The 21,945-nt window shown below is 43.5% G+C and overlaps 1 protein-coding gene across 2 annotated transcripts in view; it reads left to right on the forward strand.

Annotated features, from left to right (window-relative positions):
- Positions 1–21,315, forward strand: part of RTN1 (reticulon 1) — a 121,506-nt gene extending 100,191 nt beyond the window's left edge. Inside the window, exons 1-7 of one of the 2 annotated variants that reach the window (XM_054400303.1) lie at positions 4,470–4,530; positions 16,477–16,684; positions 18,009–18,147; positions 19,028–19,097; positions 19,483–19,529; positions 19,619–19,677; positions 21,273–21,315. In XM_054400303.1, the coding sequence (XP_054256278.1) occupies positions 4,470–4,530; positions 16,477–16,684; positions 18,009–18,147; positions 19,028–19,097; positions 19,483–19,529; positions 19,619–19,677; positions 21,273–21,315 (627 nt within the window). Of the gene's footprint in view, positions 1–4,469; positions 4,531–16,476; positions 16,685–18,008; positions 18,148–19,027; positions 19,098–19,482; positions 19,530–19,618; positions 19,678–21,272 lie in introns of those variants that run through there. The other variant, XM_054400302.1, reaches the window with a different exon arrangement.
- The last annotated feature ends 630 nt before the right edge of the window (positions 21,316–21,945 follow it).

Genomic DNA, 21,945 nt, shown 5'->3' on the forward strand with positions numbered 1-21,945 from the left:
CTTTTTCTTTTTTTTTTTTTTACCAGCATATTGATTCCTTTTATGGTCTAAAGACCTGAGGGAAAAAAAAAACCAACAATTCATCACTGAGTCACATCTTCTAAGGGAAAATGGGGGCAAAAGACATCAAGAACAGAGCTGTCTATCTTCTACCTATACTTTGAATAGTGATGGACCTGAAGTAGCCATGAGCATCCCCCAGCTCATGGCCTTTACACCTGAGCTGCCTCTGAGCAATTCCACAGCCCAGAAAATGTGTTGGACAAGACAGCATGAAGGATGAGAACAGAGCCAGGATCTGGCCCATCCCTCTGCTATTGACAGCCTCCTCATGAAAATGTTATTGCTGGCTGCCCTTGCCTTGGAGTACTCTGGCAAAATTTCCCCATTGCTCTTTAAAGCTTCAAGACATATTAATGCAACTTTTAAAATAGCATCCCCTCTATTTTTGTGGCTAATGCTAAAAAGAAATTAGCTTAGAATAAAAACCCAATGATCTTCCTTAATGCCATTTTTCTCCTAAAGTGCTAAATATCAGGATCTTACGGCACCACTTTGCAGATCTGGTGCTTGCCCTCAATGTGTCCCACAATGAGTTGACGTGGAGTGATGCAGAGCACTGTTCTGAGAAACATAATCAGTCCAAAGTGTCTTCAAAGTCATTGCTCTTAGAGCACAACTGGTGATGGCTTCAGCTCTGTCTTTGAATTTGTTATCACTAAATATTATTTAAAACCAATGCTGATTTCCACCCTGCCCTCCAACAGGACAGTTAAGGGACAGCCCTGAAGTTTAGGGCCATGTGTGATCCTTCCTGGAACACAGTGAGTACTTAGGAGCTCTCATGGACTACTATGTCAGTTCAAGTATATTTACCTAAAAAGCCTTAGATGTTGCTAACTCTGTCCTCATCAGAGCTCAGCAGCAGTGCAGGTAGGCTGGGTCAGTGTGGGAGGGCCTTTGGAAGGAAGTAAGGTAGGGGCTGAGATGGCTTGTTGTGTCTCTGTAAGCAGCCCAACCACGGTGGCCCACATACCATGTCAGGGTGTCCAAGTCCTTTGTTGAGCTGCAGTTTGCACTTCATCTAGTAGACCCTACTGGGACTGGAAGGATGGAAAGAAATGAGGCAGACAGCAATACCCTATTCATGTGTTAACTTGGCCAGATGTTTCCTTCAATGGGAGCTTAGGATGGACTGAAAGCAGCTAGGTGACTTTATTCTTTGGAGTCCTTCCCTCACACATCTTCCATACATGGGTGATTATCTCCAGCAGAGCTAGAGAGCTACTTAACAGGCAGATACTGAAAAGCCCACTTGGCTTGTGGCTGTGCCATCAACACTGGACTTTAGGTGACCTCACTGAAACATCTTAACACCTATAATCAGTGACATCAGCAAAAGAGTAACATCTGTAATTCAGTAACATCTGTAGTTCAGTAACATCCTGCAGCAGAAGGAGTCTTCTCATGGACAGGGCTCTGAAGGCAAGGGAAGCAAATCCCACTCACTGCTTTTAATCCTGCTTCTGTTCATGATCACAGGAAAATTGTCTTCCAACATTGTAGCATCCTGCAGTTGATGCCAAGATCTGTGCATGTTTCACTCTTTTAAGAGACAGGCAGTGCTGTGCTTATTTGTGCATTTCAGTCTGCCCAGTAGAAGCTTACTTGGTGGTCCTGGTTTAGTTCTGTTGCAGAGAAGTAGTTCTCATCCTCAGTCTATTGATGGCCAGCTGCTTAGTCCTAATTCTGGCTCACTGCTTGCTGAATGCATGATTTAAAATCTCATTGCAGAAATGCATTTTTAATCAATTACCATTTTAGGCCTGGATCCACCCAGAGCTCATTGGGATTTTGATGAACTTTTTGTGGACACCTATGTAGACACACATGTGGTGTTAATGCCAGGTGCTGGCTCTGTCCCTCACCTGACTCAGCTCCTGGAATAAGTAAGTGCACACCAAAAACCTCCTCAGCCCATTCACGTTACTGGTGGCAAAGTGATGATTTCTGGTGTTCATAATTTAAAATAACTCTGGAAGTAGTATGGGACAGTCTAATCTTATGAGGCAGGTCTGAAGAGACATTCATCCAAAGGGAAGGATTTTAATAAGAAAACTGATGGCATGGTTTATTTTGGTGGCCTGGGGAAGGAGATAGAGACCTGAAGTCTGGGAGGAAAAAAATTCTCTACAGCAATGAAGGAAAGCAGAAATCATCACTGCTTCATACAACACTGGGATGTTAAATGTACATGGATGACCCTTCTGTCCAGAGGGAATTTGTCTTTCATAACTGACTGAGAAATGTGGGTAACAGTCAGACTGACCAGAGATTTTGTGTCTTCTCGCTGCTGTATAACAGTAAGCTTCACTTCACTGGGTTTTGAGGGGGGACTTCAGGATTTTTCATGTGAATGATGACTCTGGTTTATACACACTGCTTGTAAGTACATTGTGTTATGGATTAGTGCTGGAACCTTATTGCAGAGCTGCAAACAGCATGCAGGGCAAAGTGTATCAATAGGGATATTTTCTGCTCCTCCAAAGGATCTAAACCAATTAGTCTATGCTGAGAAATCATCCCTTGCCAGCCTGTTTCTTCCTTCTTTTTTTTTTTCCTTTTCTTTTTCTCTCTCTCTCTCTCTTTTTTTTTTTTTTAATAAAGACAGGAAGAATGCAAAATCAAGACTTTCAACATTGTTTGCAGATTATTTCATCTTACTATATACAATGACAAGTGAAGCCAGTTCTGCACCAATTAGTTAATTATTTCCCTGTTAAGGGACTGAAGATGTTGGATTCAAGTCTAAGCAAGTCTTTTGGGGGATTTCAAAGATGGTTTTGAAACATGAACAATAGCTATTAGCCTCTGTAATGCCAGCAGAGTTTCCTAGGTAAATCTGTGGTGAAAGTCTCCTTAAATTTTGGCTTTCTTCTATGAGATGAGTTACCTGAGGGAAGGATAGGTGACCTACCACTGACAATGGGGGAGATCTCTGTTAACTCAGGAGTTAAAGACCATTTGTTTTTGAAACCAAAAGAGCAGAGATATTCGAACTTCATTCCTCATGCTAATGTGTACATGACCCACTGGGTCTGTGCTGGTGTCTATTTCCATATAAAAAAGCTAAACTCAGCCTTACGTGGCTAAAGTAAAACTACTTCATAAACTAGCATGATCTGAAAGATTACCTACAGCCTCAATGCTGAGAGATGCCAGGTGGGATTGTTCTGTCAATGATGACTGCACAAAGTCTTATATGCTGTATCTCAGTTCACTCTTCAGTGAATAGGGAAACTTTGGAGGGAGTTTCTTCGTGATTAGTAACCACCACAAAATCTGAAAAGGAAAACAAGTTGGGTGGATGTGAAATATTTTCTTTCCCAGTATTCACTAAGTATGGCCATTGCTTAGCTATGATGTCTCTGCAAGGCTGCTTATTTATTGATGGGGAAACCAAGGCAGAGACAGTGTCTTACTAGAGCAAGAGTGTTGGTATTGATGTTAAAATTCAGCTAGTAGTGGGCTCACAGTTACTACAGAGAGCACTTGATTTTTCACAAATTGTCCTGTTTACCTACACCCTTGCACCTTGAATCCTGGTCTATGCAGCATGTTGAATAGTGAGAGGAGGCAGTATTCATACCCCACGCATGCTAACTGGGGTGCAGCTTGCACTGTTTGGCATGCTGGTGTGGCAGAGCTTGGCGGGAGGGGCTGGGGGGCTATGTGGGTCACCCCATGACTGTGGGTGCTCATGCCTGCAGCAGGAGGAGGGTGATCCCCAGTGGTGTGGATACTCTGCTGTTTGTCTCTGGAATAGTTTTGACCAAAAGGGAAAAAAAAAAAAAAAAAAAAAAGAGCAAAATGGGAGTTGCTCTGTTGGGTTTGGATCCTGACCTTGTTTTTATCCTGCCTGTTCCCTGACCTCACCCATCTGGTCAGAGGAATGGTGGGCATCAAATGTGGAGGGGTTCGACAACATTTAGCCCTCACCAAAAAAATGAAGAAAACCCCATATTTCATCACTTAAGAAATTTCTGGAACATGAATTCAGTCACAACCATACAGCCACATAGGAAACACAGTTCACCCCCCGCTCCCGCCCCCCCTCCACCCACACCCAATTTGTTTTTATTTCTTTACCATCAGGTTGTCTTAACCATTTCGATGGCTTAGGAGGCTAAGCCGCCGAGCGCAAAGCTTTTGATTTGAAAGGGGACCGCATCCCCTTTTCAAAGGAGCCTGCTCCCTAGGGCAACCACATCACACTGCTGATTTGCTGCAGTGGAGACCGCAGCGCGTACAATATGCCCTCCCCCCTCCGCCTGTGCTGCTTACAGCATCAGTCCGGAGCCGAGCAGGGAGACGGGAGCGGTACCCGCTAACCCACCCCTGCTCGGGAATGCCTGACTGCTAACGCAGTGCCTCAGACCAAGGGACCGGCAGTTCCTCCGCTCTCCGAGATGCAAGCCAGTGCCGATTCCACCAAGATGGACTGTCTTTGGAGCAACTGGAAATGTCAGGGTATTATATCTATTCTAGTGTTGCATGCTAGAAAGACTGCATGTCAGAGGAGGCAAAGGCAGGATCCATCCATTTTCGCATTGTTCACCTGTGGGCCTTTGCATGCTGTTTTCTCTCCCTCCCCGTGAAGCTTTTCTTTGAGGATAATTTAAGAAAGATAAAAAGCCCTTAATTTTGTTCTTTGAATGTATTTCTCTCGTCTCCGGCTGCCTCATCCTGAAAGTATCCAGGATACAGAACCTTCCTTCCCACCTTACAGCTCACTCCCAAAGCATCCGCCCATGCTGTTAGCGGTTTCATTTCTCATCCCTGCCTCTCTCCGTCGGGCTGCCTCTGGCCATGGTTTCATACCTTTCGGGCATTAGGAAAGTCGGGTGACGGTGAATTTGTGCTTGCTCGGGCTCGCGAGGGTTCCGTCGGGCGCCTCAGTACATCCTACCCACGGACACACCCATGGAGAGGGCTTAGCCTAGCGTCGACACAAAGAAAACGCAGCTTCGGCAAGGAGTGCGATAGCACTGAGGCAGCCGTGGCATTGCTGCCCACTTCCTACTTTGCTGTAGGATTGCTTTAAAGAATCCTCTACAAATTAATCCCTTCGTTGTGCTTTCCAGCCCTCAGCTGAGCCCGCCGGGGGCAACATGGTGCGATGATGTTGTGCTGCTGCCGGGCAGCCATGGGGAACAATAGCATCTCCCTTTTGGGCTTATTTTCAGCTTATTTTGAGCGGGTCAGTGTCTGCGCTGGGTGGGGCAGGCTACCTTCCCGGGCGCCTCGGACAGCTTTCCAGCCATTTTTAGTCAGCTTCACACTTCCCAGCCATCATCCAGCCTTTGTTTTGATAAAAGACAGTCTCTGTGACGCTGCTCGGTGGGTAGATTAGAGGGAGAAAAGCTAGCAGCTGATCCTGACGGGCAGGCTGCTGTCTGCTTTGAGCAGGCATTGCTGGAATGTATTTTTTCATTTTAAGGTTTGCTGGAATCTATTTTTTTCATTTTAAGGTGCATGTTTACGCTGAACGGACGGTGCATGATGTTGATACTCACAACAGAGGCCCTGGGAGAGAGGTGACTAGCATCATCTCATGAAAGGATCCAGGATGCTTACAGACATAGTTTCATAAACAGCTCAGTGTAACAGAAGGCAGAAGACCTTTGGGGAGGGGAGGGCAGAGGTCTTTCAGGAAGACATGTCTCTAGGAAGCTGGATATTTTTGCAATCTTAATACTGCACTTAATTAAGTCTGAGAGGTTTTTAAAGAAGATGAGTAGCTGGAAAGTAAACATGCACCTGTTAAATGCCAGCCTCTAGCATCTCGGGCTGTCCATGCCTGAATCAAGAGCTGGGGGTTTCTACAGGGTGGCTTGATTCCTTAAGTTCACATGGGAGAGCCACAGCCAAACTTCAGGATCTTTTCATCCAAGCTTTGTGGATAAATTCCCTTGTTAGGTGGGGTCTGGGGGTTTGTTTGTTTGCTTGCTTGTTTGTTTTTTGTTTTGTTTCCTGAAAGGATCAATATTTTACTCATCCTTATAAAAACCTTAATTTGCTGAGTCAGATTGCTGAACAACCTGTATTTAGAGGCAAACTAAGTATTTTACCTCTTTATCAGAAAAAAATAATATTTTTTCATAAATTAAAAAGGGGGCAATAACAAATTTTATGCTGCTGTTGTTTAATTACAAATTAATAATAATAGTGAGGTTTCTCTCCTTCTGTGCTCTTCTTTTTGAAACCAAGAGGTAGATTTGCTGAAAATTAAATGACACAATATGTCCCATGCTGATTGGAGAAAGAAAGAAAGAAAGAAAAAAAAAAAAACACCAAACCAAACCAGATCTGAAAAAATCAACGCAGCTAAAATAAATCACTTGCCTCACTTTCACATTGTCTGCATATCTTCTTATTTTTCTTGGGTGGTGCTTTCAGATTCAAAAATGATTCTGCAGAAAAGATGAAATAGATATAGAAAATTATTTCTGTCGGCAAAATTCTTTGATCAGTCCCAGATAAAATAGAAGAAATTTAAAATTCAGAGGAATGAAGACTACAGACTTGATTCATTGATTCTTTTAATATCTATTATTCATGTAGTCTCTGTCTTAACCCAGAATATCAATTTTGAGCAAACTTGGAGCTGTACAATTTTTGGCAGCTTTATTATCAGTGGAATTATGGTTCCTTTTAGGAAACTTTGGAATAGGTCTGTGAATGTAAGGGATGCAGACACAAACCTCAGTAAACACAGAGCATATTTTTACTAAAATTATGGAGATATTGAGGTTAACATAAGTTTTGGTTAATAAACAAACAAACCAGCAACTAGATATATTGTTGCTTACAACTGGTTTAAAATCAGGTAGACATCTTGAGAAGCTGCAGGGACTCTTGGTGAAGATTTGGCTTTGCCCCGCCTAATCAACATATGGTTATTTTCCTTGCAATGAAGCAACCAATGCTGCTGCATATGCTTAGAAGTATTGCAATGTGTTTCACCTGCCTATCCTGAAGATATAGCATGATATGTCAATGGTAGACCATGATCCAACCCCTCAGGGGAGCAAGAGAGTGAATCACCCCTGCTGGGTATATGCATCAGTCAAAATATTGTCACAGGCAGCTTGGGGGAATTGCAGCTGGCTTCCACACCCAAGTCACCTTCCTCACTGGAAGGTGATGCATTTGAAGTAGGCTGGGGTGGAGCCATGCATAATACATGAGCATGCAGAGGAATGTCTCTGACTGGCCATGCTGGTTGATGTGGGCCTTCATGTAACAACCTATGGCCACTGCCAGCCACATGACGCATCTTGTTGCACAGCTTCCAGAGTGGAGCTGCTGGAGGAGGTGTGCCTCTAGATGCAAGTAATGGGGCAGCTATTGGTGCCCTCCCCAGGTACTTGACCTAGCTTGGTAGGACTCATCCCCATGCTTTGCTGGAGAGGGTTTCTCTGGGTTAGGAAGGTCTTTGCACCCCAGCTTGGTGACACTATTTAATGTTAGTGTGCTAGTGCCCACAAGTATTCCCTTTTCCACTATTTCTTCTACTTGACAGCTATTGGGTGGTCATAAGTGACATGCTTGTTCCTGCAGCTTCATCCTCCTGTAAGACCTATTGAAAATTCAGAGGAAAAGGCCTGTAAATAGAAATGGTTCATAGAAATGATCCTAAATGTTATCCACATTATAATTACAACTTCATGCGGGAAAGGATGGCAGACTTCTGAGACTAGAGTCACTAATTAGCATTTTCTTGGCAGCTGTTTCAAGAAAACAAAATTCCTCACTTGACTGATATATCAACTAGTTTCCAGAGGGTGCTGGGAAGCTGCACCAACTATTCATGGCCTCATTCTCCACTTTAAGACTGGTAAAGACACTCAGTGCCTGTAACATGGATGCATACTATTAATCTATAATCTAGTTGACAGTTCTGAAGTCTGTCTGATAACAGTTACTATCATGAAAATGTGACTTCAGCCAGGTTGTACCTTCAGTGCTTTCATGAAAACACTGTGTGCTGAACCTCAGCTGGGATCCACTTGTCTTGTTCAAGTGAGCTCTCCCTCTTTTTGACCACGAAATAGCTGTCCTAGTAGATGGTTCTTATGCTGGACCTTGACATAGATAAAATCGTGGAACCCAGTCATTGTCTGATGTAACTTAGTTTAGTGAAATTTCACAAAAATACACTAACTTATGAGGAATTGACTTCCTAGGTTCACAGTTGGTTTTGTGTGAATTTTGAGTGAAATTTGCCAAGATTTGTTTCCACTTTCAGATTTGCTTTCATTTTTTGTTGCTGCTGCAGAATTTGTACCCATTCTTTCTCAAGCACATTCCTATTCATGGCAAATCAACTTGCAAGATAAGAGCTTAGAGGACAAACTCTTAGATGAGCTTTACACTATTTGACTGCCCACCATCCCAGCAAACATCTTGACTCAGGTAGTATCAAAAAAACAGTGAGATTTCAATAGTTCATCCAAAATGTGCTCTGCACATGTTCTGTGCCATGTCTGAGATTTTTTTTTTCTTTTAAGAATAAGTGGGCAACATTCTTTTACTGCTGGTACAAAGAGAAAATTCTCCCAAATTAAGATTATTTTAAGGTATTACCTGAGGAGTAACTTTAAACTCTAGCAAGTGGGTGGTGATGTGACAACAGCTGAAGGTAACATTGGAAGGTAACATTGGAGGGCTACTTTGCTTTCATTAAGTCTCTAGAAAGTGAGTTCTGGTGAAGCTTTTTTTGGTATCAGAAGGGATACTCTCTCCATGTCATATTTAGTTCTCACAAATGACGTACGTCTAAGCCATACCTTTCAAAAATCTGCAGATATTCAGATGTTTGGATGGATTAAGGAAGGGTGTAGATCCATTATTTCGGTCCAGGAACCTCTCAGGAAATCTTACCATTTCCATAGCATCCTGTGCATTCAAGGAGTGCATTCAGGGACTCTGCTTGGTCTTTGTGGTTTCTGCTCACCTAAGGTAAGAGCAATAACATTGTCCATGGAAACTGGCCACAGCAGGTAGTGATACAGTTGTGTGTGGAGAAGTCTTTCTCCTGTTGCTATGTTAAATATTAAAGAACCTCTCCAGTGCAAACAATAACAACAATAATATTAATAGTAATAATAATGCTAAATAACACTACAGTAGACTTGTGTGCAGCATGGTTGTAGTGCTGATTTTTTTATTGCCAATCCCCTTCCATCTACCCAAGCCAAGTCTTGTGCCTCGCATAGACCAATCAATCGATATTCTTTTGCTCACATCTTGACCTTGCAGATAATTAGAATATAATGTGGAGGGCATGCTATGTCAACATTTTCCTTTTCCCTCATCCTATTCCTGCTCCAAGTCTCCTCTCATCAGAGTTCAAGGACCAAGAAAACCTGAACTTTCATGTTGAGTCTTGTGGCAGGTGGATGATAAAGATATAAAGCTGAGCTGAGGACAGAAAGTTAATATACAAAGTGTCTACAAGAGGTAGAAAGAGTAGGGAAGCATCCCTCAAAGCTGCAGATAAGACATGAGAGATGCCTCATGAAACAGCATAAATATTCTGTCTTGGCTCTACTGTTAATCACAGCAGTCTCCTGAAGACACCAGACTGCTCATTAGATGGTGTATCCATCTGTATTACATTTGAATCAGATCTGTTGTAGGGAAGAGAGCAGTGACCACATTGAATTATCCACTGGAGACAAGAGGCAAAGTCTGGTCTCACAGCCCGTGGTTAAAGCTGCACACTGGAATTTGTTTGAGTGTGAGCAATATTTACTTCTATTCAAAGACTTGCAGCATTGTTGCTTTCATTGTCAAATATTGCTGTGACAACGTTGTAAACAAGATTGCCCTTCTTGAATATGTTTCTTGATCTTTTCACTTTCAGTAGGTCTGATAAATGCCTCATGAAGCCATTTGTATTTTTGAAGTCATAATATGACACTGTACACACCATTAAAGACTGCTGTTAGACAGGTTTTTCTCACTTCTCATTGCTACTACTATTACATAGGGAATGAAGCTGTACAATGCATTGATTTTACCTCCTAAAGAGGCCCAATGGGACTTCCATTGTGAGGAAGGCACCTTGATCACATCCAATGGTGTTATTAATATGCTAAAGAGCATATAACCTCTTATGCCATCTTCAAGGCCCATAGGCCTCATTTGATGGCTGGATACAAGGCTGTTGCACGTGCTTTTTGCATTAACTCCCATGGAAATGCTGCTTGGTGCATGATCATTTTTCATCCAATTGCTGCAGTAGAGGAAAAACTTGCAAAGTCAGACAGAGAGAGCAGAGATTTTCAGAGGAAGGGAATCATAGAATCATAGAATCATAGAATCATGAAGGCTGGAAGAGACCTCAAAGATCATCAAGTCCAACCTGTCACCCTAAACCTCATGACTATCTAAACCATGGCACCAAGTGCCATGTCCAATCCCCTCTTGAACACCTCCAGGGATGGTGACTCCACCACCTCCCTGGGCAGCCCATTCCAATGGCCAACCACTCTCTCTGTGAAGAACTTTCTCCTCACCTCCAGCCTAAACCTCCCCTGGTGCAGCTTGAGACTGTGTCCTCTTGTTCTGGTGCTGGTTGCCTGGGAGAAGAGACCAACCCCCTCCTGGCTACAACCTCCCTTCAGGTAGTTGTAGACAGCAATGAGGTCTCCCCTGAGCCTCCTCTTCTCCAGGCTAAACAGTCCCAGCTCCCTCAGCCTCTCCTCATAGGGCTTGTGCTCAAGGCCTCTCCCCAGCCTCATTGCCCTTCTCTGGACATGCTCCAGCAATTCAACATCTTTCCTAAACTGAGGGGCCCAGAACTGGACACAGTACTCAAGGTGTGGCCTAACCAGTGCTGTGTACAGGGGTACAATGACCTCCCTGCTCCTGCTGGCCACACTATGCCTGATGCAGGCCAGGATGCCATTGGCTCTCTGGGAGGGGGAAGATGTGAATTGTTCAGTCTGTGCTTAATCAATCTTCACTGATTTTAATTTTAAAATGCTTTGTTTGAGACACGGAGGGGGAAGGTTGCCATTTCCCTTACAAAAGTATTTTTCTAAAAGATAACCATGCAGGAATAAGAAGGTGTGAGGACATTTTAACTATGAATTGGTTTGGGTCCTACGTTTTCCCTCTGGGATCTCCATTTAGTAGCCTTGGGCTGCAGCTGCCCAATGCCACAGTTCTTCAGGGGACCTCATATTTCCAACGCATTGTAAGGAAAATGGACTAAGGAGCATCACTGCTTACTGCACCTCATCCATCTCAAGTTGTTCACCCCTTGTTGCCAGTGCTGCCCATTCCAGCCCAGAGGCTTGTCTTCTGTCTTTTTTGATGCCAAATATTGAGGAGCAGAAACACTTTCTCCTGAAAGCCATGATGAGAGCTGAGAGAGCTTTCAGGCATGGTACTCACATAGGAGTTCCTTGCTGGCACAAGCATTGCATGCTGCTGCTGCTATGTGTATTTGTAAGGCTGCTTTTAGCTTACCTCACAAACATGGATGCTTACCAGCCACTCATACTAACAAGTGGCTGCTTGTATCACAGACTTTGCCTTTGCACCTTGTTAGCCTGGGGGTTGGCCTCAACCGAAGGAGTCGCATTAGTTTGATGAGATGAAGTTATACCAGAAAGTATTGCTGAGGGACGGATTTGGCACCCTTGAAAACTTTTTCCTTCAGACAGAAGGTTACTTGAGTAACATTTTACAAGTTCTGCTGTCAGTTAAAAACACGAGCAGGTGAAACTATCTCTTCAGCCATGCTTCTCCCGAGTGACGCTTCAAAGGTGATTGCAGTGACCTGCAGCTCTGCTGTCTTAGAGATGGCTGGCCAGTCCTCCTTAATAGATACAAAGACTTTTGAGTCTGAGGCAGTTCTGGCAAAACCCAGAGTTCTTTTATACCTCCACAAATGAGCCAGAGCTCTGGTGTGTTGTACTGGAAAGAGTGCAAAGTGACCCAATGCTGCTTCCCTCCTTCCAGGGGGCTAAAGAGAGATCGTGGAAAGCTACAGCTGAACAGTTTCTGCATGTTAATAGGATGGTCAGGATTTTAGAGACAGGATTTTCACAACAGAAAGAACTCAAACCACAGTGAAGCCTGAGTTTTGAAAACAGTGCCTGTTTTCCAAACCCTGCTTGCAAATTCTGGTTGCAAAGCTTAGGTGGTCTGAAGCTGGCATTTTGGCTCTCAGAAATGTGTCTTGCTTAGCCAGGCAGATTGACACACTGTCCACTTGCATGCACATCACATATTAACAGGCTCACGTGGCACCAGCCTTCTACTTCATGCATATTCAGCATGCATTGCTCAGAATCATGCCATTGTAGTCAGGTCTGGACAGTGCTGTGCTTCAACACACACACAATGTCTGCACACACCCAGTGCTTGCAGGACCCTTAGTCACACTAGGACCTCTTATTTGTTCCCTACAGACTGACCAAAGTACTTAATTATTTTGTCATTAACTCATTCCCCTCTCCTTTAATCTATCTGGGGAAGGCTGTACCTGTGTAAGAGCCAGATTCAAAGGCTATCTCAGCCTTGCTGAGCATGAGGTGGGCATGTGTTGGCAAGTGGCTCTGCAGAAAGGTGGGTGTGTGAAGATGTGCTGCTCTGGCTCACTTCCTAGCCCTACTGTCATCGTGTGCTGGGATGGCTGGTCTGAGCCTGGGTGATTGCCCCTTCAGAGTACAAAGGAAGGGTTGCAGGCATAAACACACAGATACCCTTTATCAGACACTCTGGTCACCATTTATATTTTATGACCTGTTGGAAGGCAGTAAGCCCATGGGGTCAGCAAGTGCTTGAAGAAGTTGTTTGATGTCTTAATCAGTTTTATACGAATATAGGATGAGATGAAACTCGAAGCAGACATATAAATGTGGGAGGTAACTTCAAGTTTCCCATTTAAAATATTTTTTTTTTTAAAGGATGTGGAGGGGGTTGATGCACCCAGTTTGGGGTTCACCTCATAGTGTAGGAGCAAATTTCTCATTCCTTTATGCCTTGTTTATTTAGATGCTTATGTGACAGGTACTTCTGTTCTGGTGGAAATGGTTATAGGAAAAAATTGTACCCAAGGAAGTCAGGCAAAGGATCCCAGCTAGGATTTTGTGCACCCAGTGTGCTTCTGCTTGCTTGTTAGTGAGACTTGTTTATGTAAGGAAATGTAGGACAAAAATAAAGTAAAAAGCCTTTGAAGTGACTGAAGCTGCAACTGAAGGAGAAAAGATCTCTGAAATATAGCTCAGGTGTTTGCATCAGCATCTAAATTCCTGGGGAACAGATACAGCTCAAATCCCTGAGGGCTGTCAGCAGAAAAAGTGCTTTTATCAGGGAAGCTCGTGAACCATGGCTGGACCTCACAAATCTCCACTGATTACTAGCTCTGATCTCTCCTTATATCCCCATTCTGCACCCAAGGTGCCATGAGTTTCACCTTCTTTCTGCTCTGCCATTTGCAAGGTGATGTGGCTCACTCCCTCCTCCATAAGGCAGAGGAGCAGGAATGGCTGCAGGAGTGGCAAATCCTGCCTGAACAGTTGGACATGACAGCAGTGCTGCTACTCCTCACCCTGGAGAGGGGAATGAGGAGAAGGCAGATTTGGTTCCTGGCATTAAAAACCCTAACTGACCTGCTGTGGGTGGGGGTAATTGTGCTCCCAGGCTGATCCTGGACACCAGGACAGCCATATGAAAATCATTCAACTTATATCTTCCTCCTTTGGGCAGAGATTTTCCACCTAGCAGTTGGCACATACTTTTTCCACGATCCCTCTCTCCCAGGTCTCCTTTGGCTGGCAAAAGAGGCCAGCTGCGTTTTCATCTCCTCTCTCATGCATGCACATGTCCCCAGAACTGTGTCACTTGGCCTCTGTCCATCTTGCTCTGCGTTGTGGCAAGCTTTTCCTTACCTGATACAGCTAAGCAAATACCCCAGTTGCTTCATGATGAAAGGGGCAAGTTTCAGGATATGCACACACCTGGACAAATCTGTCTTGAGTCATTCAGTATCTTCCTTGTTTAGGAGAATGAGAAAATGCAATTTGACATCTCTATGTGAGAATATAGCTCACCTCCAGTCCACAGGAATAAGAACTTGAAGATCCCAGAAACACAGAGAGAAGGTTTAGTTGATCATTTTGGGTCTTATCATCAATTAGGATTGATTCAGGCAACTCTTTTGGAATGGGCTTTTGTATTTTTTGGCTCAGCTCTCATTTGTTTGCCTGTCTACTGCCTGTGTCCCAGGTCGTGTTTTCCCCTGGTGTGTGGCCTTTTTTTTCCTTCAGTAGATGATGCTCTATGTATGGCATATTGAGCTAGCTCACCTGTGCTCATTTCATTTAACATGAAAGTATTTAGTGATATAAAATCTAAGTATCTTAGAAAGTTGAGATTTGCATCAATTTCCAATACTGTCTTCTGACACAGGAATTTATAAGCACAAAAATGATCAGGCTCTGAATAATACCTCAGTCCCAAATGCTTGCTGGTGAAAGTACACCAGTGGTGTTATGCTGGAGAATTTTGCAAAACTTAAATTGAAAAAGAGTATTAAAAATGATAAAACTGGAGACTCGTGTTCTGGATGCCATTTTGTAAGGATGGTTTGTGAGTCACATACTCCAGCACCTCACTGTAAGCTTCAGTTTACAGTGGAGGTCCAGCTGCCTACATCAATACAGCTAGATACCTGTCCATGCCTTGATTGTGCTATAACTGCACTTTAGAGCATTCCCTAGTCCATGCCCCTGTATTTCTGCAGGTATGAGACCTGGGCATGTATCTGGAAAGACTCTGGCCTGGTCTCTGATTGGTGAAGTCAGCACCCAGAATGCCAGCACAGACCACCAAGGTCCTATGTCCTTAGGCTTCCATGCAGCCCATAGATCATGTATGTTATGATCACAGTTCCAGTGCTGAACACTGGCACTTAAAAGTATGGAAGAGTTATTATATTGTGTATATTGATAAAGCATAGAGTGGGATGTGTATGTTGCATCAGTAATACAATAGCAATTTTTGCACTGAAGCCCATCACTTTGAAAGCAATGCTAATATGTGTAATAGTACTGAGCAATAAAGCTCATTGGCTCAAGGCAAACACACCATGGTGACTCACAGTTTCTGGAGATAAGAACTACTAGGCTGGATTAATTGTTTTTGTATCTGTGAAAGTCTTTTCGACAGATTGCAACATTTCCTGAATTTATTCTTTGTTCAGAATAATTTGACAAGTGGCATCTTCAAAATCTGTTTGGCTGGTGGTGTTCAAGCTGTTCATGAGGACTTGGTGCTGTCTATGAAATCAGAGCTGTTTTGTTTAGATTGTCTGCTGGAGGCAGAGTCCTCTCAGAAACACCCTATCAACGTAAAGAAATTAAATTCACCTTTGTTTCATAAAATTTTGCTTTTAGAATGGCTATTCCTGATGGTAAGATAGTTTGCTGGAGGAATTGGAGTAAAATATACAAACTGGGTGAAAAATGCTGTCAAAATTAACTGCTTCACAAATAAAAAAACCCAAATCAAAACAAAAGAAAAAAACCAAACCAAAACCAAACAATGACATTGGCTGAAAATGGTTTTCAGTACATTTTTTTAACACTTCCCATGGATGTAGACAAGGAAAGTTATCTAACAGGCAGAAAGGGTTGGGTTTTTTTTAATAGCTCTGAGATGGTTGGATTTGCAGCAGCCAAAGCCATTTATTCTGTAATTTAAGGTACCATCTGAAAAATGGTTTCTTTGCCATGTAACTACTAAGTAGTGGTAAACCCAGGAGGATTCTTTTCCTTTCTCAAATATTTAGAAATAACAAAACCTTATTGTCAAAACTTTGAAAGTGGTTTATAGTGGCTAACCTCAACATTTCCTTATCAACAATCCTTATCATTTCCAATCAACAACCAAAACTTGAAAATGATCAAGCATTCAGCCTTTGCGCTTAGAACAAAATAAAGAAATAAATAAAGTTTCCAGAGTAGCTAAATGCAAGTTAAGGTAAAACCCTCTGTACAAGCCTACTAGCAACCCCAACCCAAGCTTGGTTTTGCCTTGCTGCTGTAAGAGACCCATCATGCTGTGGCTGGAGATATTAATCCATCTTATCTAACCCAGACACAGACACAGGAAATACAAGAATTTCAAGTAGGTTATCAGTTGTAATTTCCTCAGCACGTCATTGAAGTCACTTCACTGCTTCTGTTGAGGAGTTCCTGTTGATCCTGATGTGAGCAGGAGCATCACTCGTGCCTTTATCCTCCTGCAAGGACTCCAAACATCTCCATGGTGGCCGTCCTTCATAGAATGCATCAAGTTGGAAGGGACCCTTGAAGGTCATCACGTCCAACCCCCCTGCACCCTTGTGCTCTTCCAGCTCCTGTCTTTAACACGTTGGTTTTCTTTCCCCAGCTATTGACCTGTTGTACTGGCGTGACATCAAGCAGACAGGGATAGTGTTTGGCAGCCTCCTGTTGTTGCTCTTCTCCCTGACCCAGTTCAGCGTTGTCAGCGTGGTGGCCTACCTGGCCCTCGCCGGCCTCTCAGCCACCATTAGCTTCAGAATCTACAAATCTGTCCTACAGGCTGTGCAGAAGACGGACGAGGGCCACCCCTTCAAGTGAGTGCTTTGCAGTCATGGACAGGGGCTCTTTGTCTTGCAAAGGATGTGGAAATTCACGTTTCTTTAGCTGCCACTTTTATACTGGATAAAATTCTTTTCTTGCTCATAACAGGAGAAGTAGTATTTTCAGCTGTCCAGTATCTCAAGAGCTGTAAGGCTGTATTGGCTCAGATCATGGTGGGTGGGGGGAAACAACACAAAAGCCATCGTCCTCTGAGACATGGGATATTTTTTCCTAAGATGCAAAAGATGCAGAAAATGTTAATCAGAGAAAAAGAGTTTCATTAGAGCCAATGTAATGCAGTGTTTCTGCAAGCAGGAGGAGCATTCTTTCCAGGCACATTCTTATGGGCACAGAAGGACACTATTTGTATCTTTTCTCCAGCACTGCTTGGCTGTGATGTGGTAATCCACTACCCTAGGTGATGGTGCCAGTGCCAGTCCTGGTGCCCTCCCCACCCACAACAGGGTCTAGGTGGTTTGCTTCAAGAGAGCAGTGATCCCTCCTCCTCTGCTGTGCCAACAAGTTGGTAAACCAGGACATGGAACCAGTCTGGTTTACAGACACAGGCTATAAAAACCTTGTTGGGATGCTGCTTGTTCTGTTTCACTTGATTTGGTTATGAGATGTGACTCACAAGATGAGCATAACTTAAAGAGAGGTGAAGGGCAGGCAGAGGGATGAAAGAGAGAGAAGGGGACAATGCTGCCAAAAGTGACACATGGCCAAACAGTAGCTTTTTTGACTCTAGAGGTTGCCAAATGGAGGAGATGTCCCTTTCTGGCAGCAGTATTGCACAGAAGTTTATCAGGAAACCCCCCTAGATTTGCACCCATCAAGACCAGGTTCTGTGTGGAGAGAGAAAAAGGCTGGAGGCAAACACCCCTAGCAGAGCCTGCAATTGCCTGGGGAGATGGGTCATGCAAAGCAAAACCAATGTTTGCTGGTGGCTGTGTGCCACCAGGAAGTGGGATACATTGCTCCAGCACAAAGCAATGAGGTCTGGGGAGCAGAGGGAGATGGGATGGGTGGACATGAGTGCGAACAGCAGGTGAACTGATCTGGGGAGCAGAGGGAGATGGGGGACAGGTGAACAGCAGGTGAACTGATCTGGGGAGCAGAGGGAGATGGGATGGGTGGACATGAGTGTGAACAGCAGGTGAACTGGTCTGGGGAGCAGAGGGAGATGGGATGGGTGGACATGAGTGTGAACAGCAGGTGAACTGGTCTGGGGAGCAGAGGGAGATGGGATGGGTGGACATGAGTGTGAACGGCAGGTGAACTTGCCTGGGTTTGTAACTGGTCCTGTGCTTCTGGCAGAGCCTACTTGGAGATGGAAATGAATCTTTCGCAGGACCAGATTCAGAAATACACAGACTGTCTCCAGCTATACGTCAACAGCACAGTCAAAGAGCTGAGGAGACTCTTCCTTGTTCAGGACCTTGTGGATTCTTTAAAAGTAGGATTGCTTTAAATATTTTTACCCCCTCTCTAGAAGATCACTCTTCATTTCAAAGTGATGCTTACCATGTTGACAGTGTCACCATAAAACCTAGTTTTGTGTGACTTCAGATATAAAAGTTATTCTCCTTTTTTAATTGCAAAACTTCTTAATTCCAGAAGTTCAGAGGTTTGGCAATCTGCATTTGAATTCATTGATATATAATACAAGAGTTAAAAAAAAAAGTGCAGGACCAGCTTAGCTCCACTGCAGTTCTAGCAACATCTCTCTGTTACGACTGCCACAGAATCGTGTGGTCCCCTCTAATATGTCTGTTCATCTGAATGTCCTCCCATGGTGGCATTTCCTGCTATGGAGGAAGGTCTCCTTTCCCTCTCTGCTGAGGTAGTTGTTTATTTTCAGCCTTACACCCAAAAAGGTGTTCTTCAGAACAAAGGGAAGATCATTAGGGGAGCAGACATAGCTTAGGCTCCTAAATTACTGAAGATTTTGAGAAAAAAATACCCATCTCCCAGCCTCAGGTGTTTTCAGTCACTGTGATTATCACAGTAAGGCTGTGATTAACCTGTGTGGGATGACTCCTTGCCACCATCAAAACTGGATGCAGAAGTCTGCCTCTGCCATGATCAATGCAGAGCCCTGAATGTATGCAATTAAGCCCTAAATATATGTGAAAACTCAGCTAAGAGGGTGAGAAGCAGTGAACAGCAGAGTGGGGATTATACACCCAGAAAAAATGTTGTTCTTAACGTGCTTTACTTAACAACTCTCCTTACACATTAAAAATGTCTAATATGCTATTACCTTGGCTGTTAAGTGAACTAATCTCTTCGTATGCTGACTCTGGAGGTGATGTAATGATCCATCTTTAATTTAGTTTGCAGTACTAATGTGGCTGCTGACTTACGTGGGAGCCCTCTTCAATGGCCTGACTCTTCTGATCATGGGTAAAAATCAGCATTCTTTTTAAAATCTATTTTTAAGTTTAACTCCCTCACAATTTCTGCTTAGACAAAACAGCCTGTCTTTGGTGTGCATCCCCCACAGTCAAACCATCAACTTCTATTTCCCTTTCCAGTCAATATTCATAATTCCTATTACATTATCCCTCATGCTACATCTAATTTGTGTTTTGTGGTTTTGTGACTACTAGTCTTATAGCAATGGGGAGTTCCATACTTGGGAGGTTTGAGCAAAGTTCATTTTTAATACAAAGGTCCCTGGTGGATCAGCCAACCAACTGGCATGATAAGTGTATGTCACTGAAATAGGTCTCTTCTCTGGAGGAATCTGATCTGCAGAAATGTAACAGTGTGCTCTTTTCCTCTTCAGCTGTGGTGTCTATGTTTACTCTCCCTGTTGTATATGACAAGTACCAGGTGAGCCTGTCTGCATGATGTGGTTTGGGTCTCTGGTGGTTCTGCCTTGTTGATGCCTGATTGACTTGGTCTCCTTTTGCTCTTTGCAGGCACAAATTGATCAGTACTTGGGACTTGTGAGGACCCACATAAACACTATTGTGGCAAAGTGAGTTCAGCAGCAGGCTTGGCCAGAAGTCTTGCTGTCAGGGTGCAGTGCACTGGGGTGACTAAGAGCTGGGGGGTCCTGGGGACAATGTATCCTATGAATGATGTCCTACTCATCTCCTGGCATCTAAGAGACTGCAGGAGGGCAAATCTCAGGTGAAACACAGGCCTTCTCAGCCGAGCATAGGCTGAGACAGAGCTGTGACCCTACATCCTTCTCTTCCTTCTCCTGCCATTTGGGGGAGCTGTGGACAGAGCAGCCCAGCTAGAGGCTGATGCCCATACTTTAACCAAACTGAGACAAAACAGGAAGGAACTTGTTAACTCCCTTCCCCACTGACCACTCCAAGCCTGGGGTTTTGCATTTAAGGACTCCATCCTTCAGAGTTCATAATACCATAAATGAACACAGTGGGAATTAGAACACCACTGTGCTGCAGAAAGAATATACGTGGAAGCACCAAGATCCTGAGTGTTTTAAGCCACCATGAAACAGATGGAAGACCTGGATGAAATTTTTGATGTCTAGTTCCTAATGCATTCCTAACATGTTCCTGTATCAAAAGCTTTTGTGGGATCCTTCAGGACACAGTGAGGCTTAAGCATAGCTCTCAAAACTTGAGAATTGCTAAAGCAGGATAACTGGGCTGGAAGGTAGACTCGTACACCTCAGCAGTTTGCGTTCATGGCTTTGCAAAATTTGGCTGAATAACGTGTTCAGTGGAAGGTCACAAGATGGTGAGCTGCAGAAAGCAATTCATGAGGAGCTGCTGAGGAAGCTGGGCTTGTTTCACCCATCAGAAGGAGCTAAGGAGTGATTTCATAGCAGCCTCTACATACTTGATGGGAAGTTGCAAGACGGTAGAGCCAAATTCTTCTCAGTAGTGGCAGATGTTATAGCAAGGAGCAACAACATGAACCCAGCCTAGGAGGTTAATGCTGGACATTAGGAGAAACCTTTTCACTAGGAAATTAAGACAGCACAGGATCAGGCTACATAGGGAGGTGCCAGAACCTTTGTCCTTGGAGATTTTCAACATTTAAGGCTTGATGGGGTTCTGAGCAACCAGATCTAGTTGGGGAGGTTCCTGCTTACTGCAGGGGGGTTGGATCTCTAGAGGTCCCTTACAACCCAGCAAATTCTATGATTTGTGATTCTATGCAGCAAGACAAAGCCATGACCAACCTGCTTCAGCACTGATAGTAGTCCTGCCTCACTTGAGAAGTTGTTTTAAGACTCTCAGAGGTCCTATCCAGCCAATATTTCTGTGATTCTGCAAAACTCTTAGCCTTGTCTAAATTTCATTCCTGGCTTCCAGTAGGCTACAGACCATGGTAGAATAATGACATGAGAGAGAATATTGCTGCCTGTATCCCATGGTTGCATGAGCCACCAACACCCACAGAATTAGGGACCTGTAAGAACACAGAAATGAGCATCAACTCTTTTTCTTATTAGACTCTAATCCACCTGTTGCATAACATACTGAACACAAGCTAGAGATTACTCTTGGGTAAGACTGCAAGTGAGGATCTGCTGGAATGGAATGGCTACCTCACCATATAATTCTTCTTTTTCCCTTTCTTTATTTCTAGGATTCAAGCTAAAATCCCAGGTGCTAAGAGAAAGGCAGAGTAAAGCAGATGCCAAGAATTCATCGACTACAGTAGCGAGTAATGGGGGAATCTGGAGTGAAAGAAGCTCTGTTCTTACACTTTACTGCAAATTTATTGTTCTTTTTTTTCTCAACACCATAATCTTAGAAAGAGAAAACTCAGAAGCAGTGCTTTTTCCCCTGCTGCTTCTGCACTTAGAATATTTGCAATCACTTGTGTCAAGCACTAAAGTATAGTAAAGAGAAAAGTGTACTAGATGTGGTTTTTTTGTGTTGCTTATAAAGTGCATGATGGTGAGAGCCTAAATAATATTGACCTTTTTATTTTATTTTTTAAGTGGTTTTCCTTCTTCTATTGGCATTGCTTCTATAACTTTTAATGTTACATGTGGCTAGGGGCTTTCCTGCTTAGCGCACTGATGCAATAGTTAAAATTGCTTCTACGTCACTGGGTTGCTGGTTGGATTCATCTTTATTAACTATATAGAATTGTAGACTGATGTTTTAGTGTTTTCCAGCACAAATAAAATAAACAGTAATCGGTACTTACGGTAATCAGTTTTGTATAACTCAAAAAATGATAAATACACAATGAAAACAAAGCCCAGTACTTTTGTGGTAAGGGATTGACAGGCTGATTTACATGTATGGCA

This window comes from Indicator indicator, chromosome 4, assembly GCF_027791375.1.
Source record: "Indicator indicator isolate 239-I01 chromosome 4, UM_Iind_1.1, whole genome shotgun sequence".
In the NCBI taxonomy this organism is placed as follows: Eukaryota; Metazoa; Chordata; class Aves; order Piciformes; family Indicatoridae; genus Indicator; species Indicator indicator.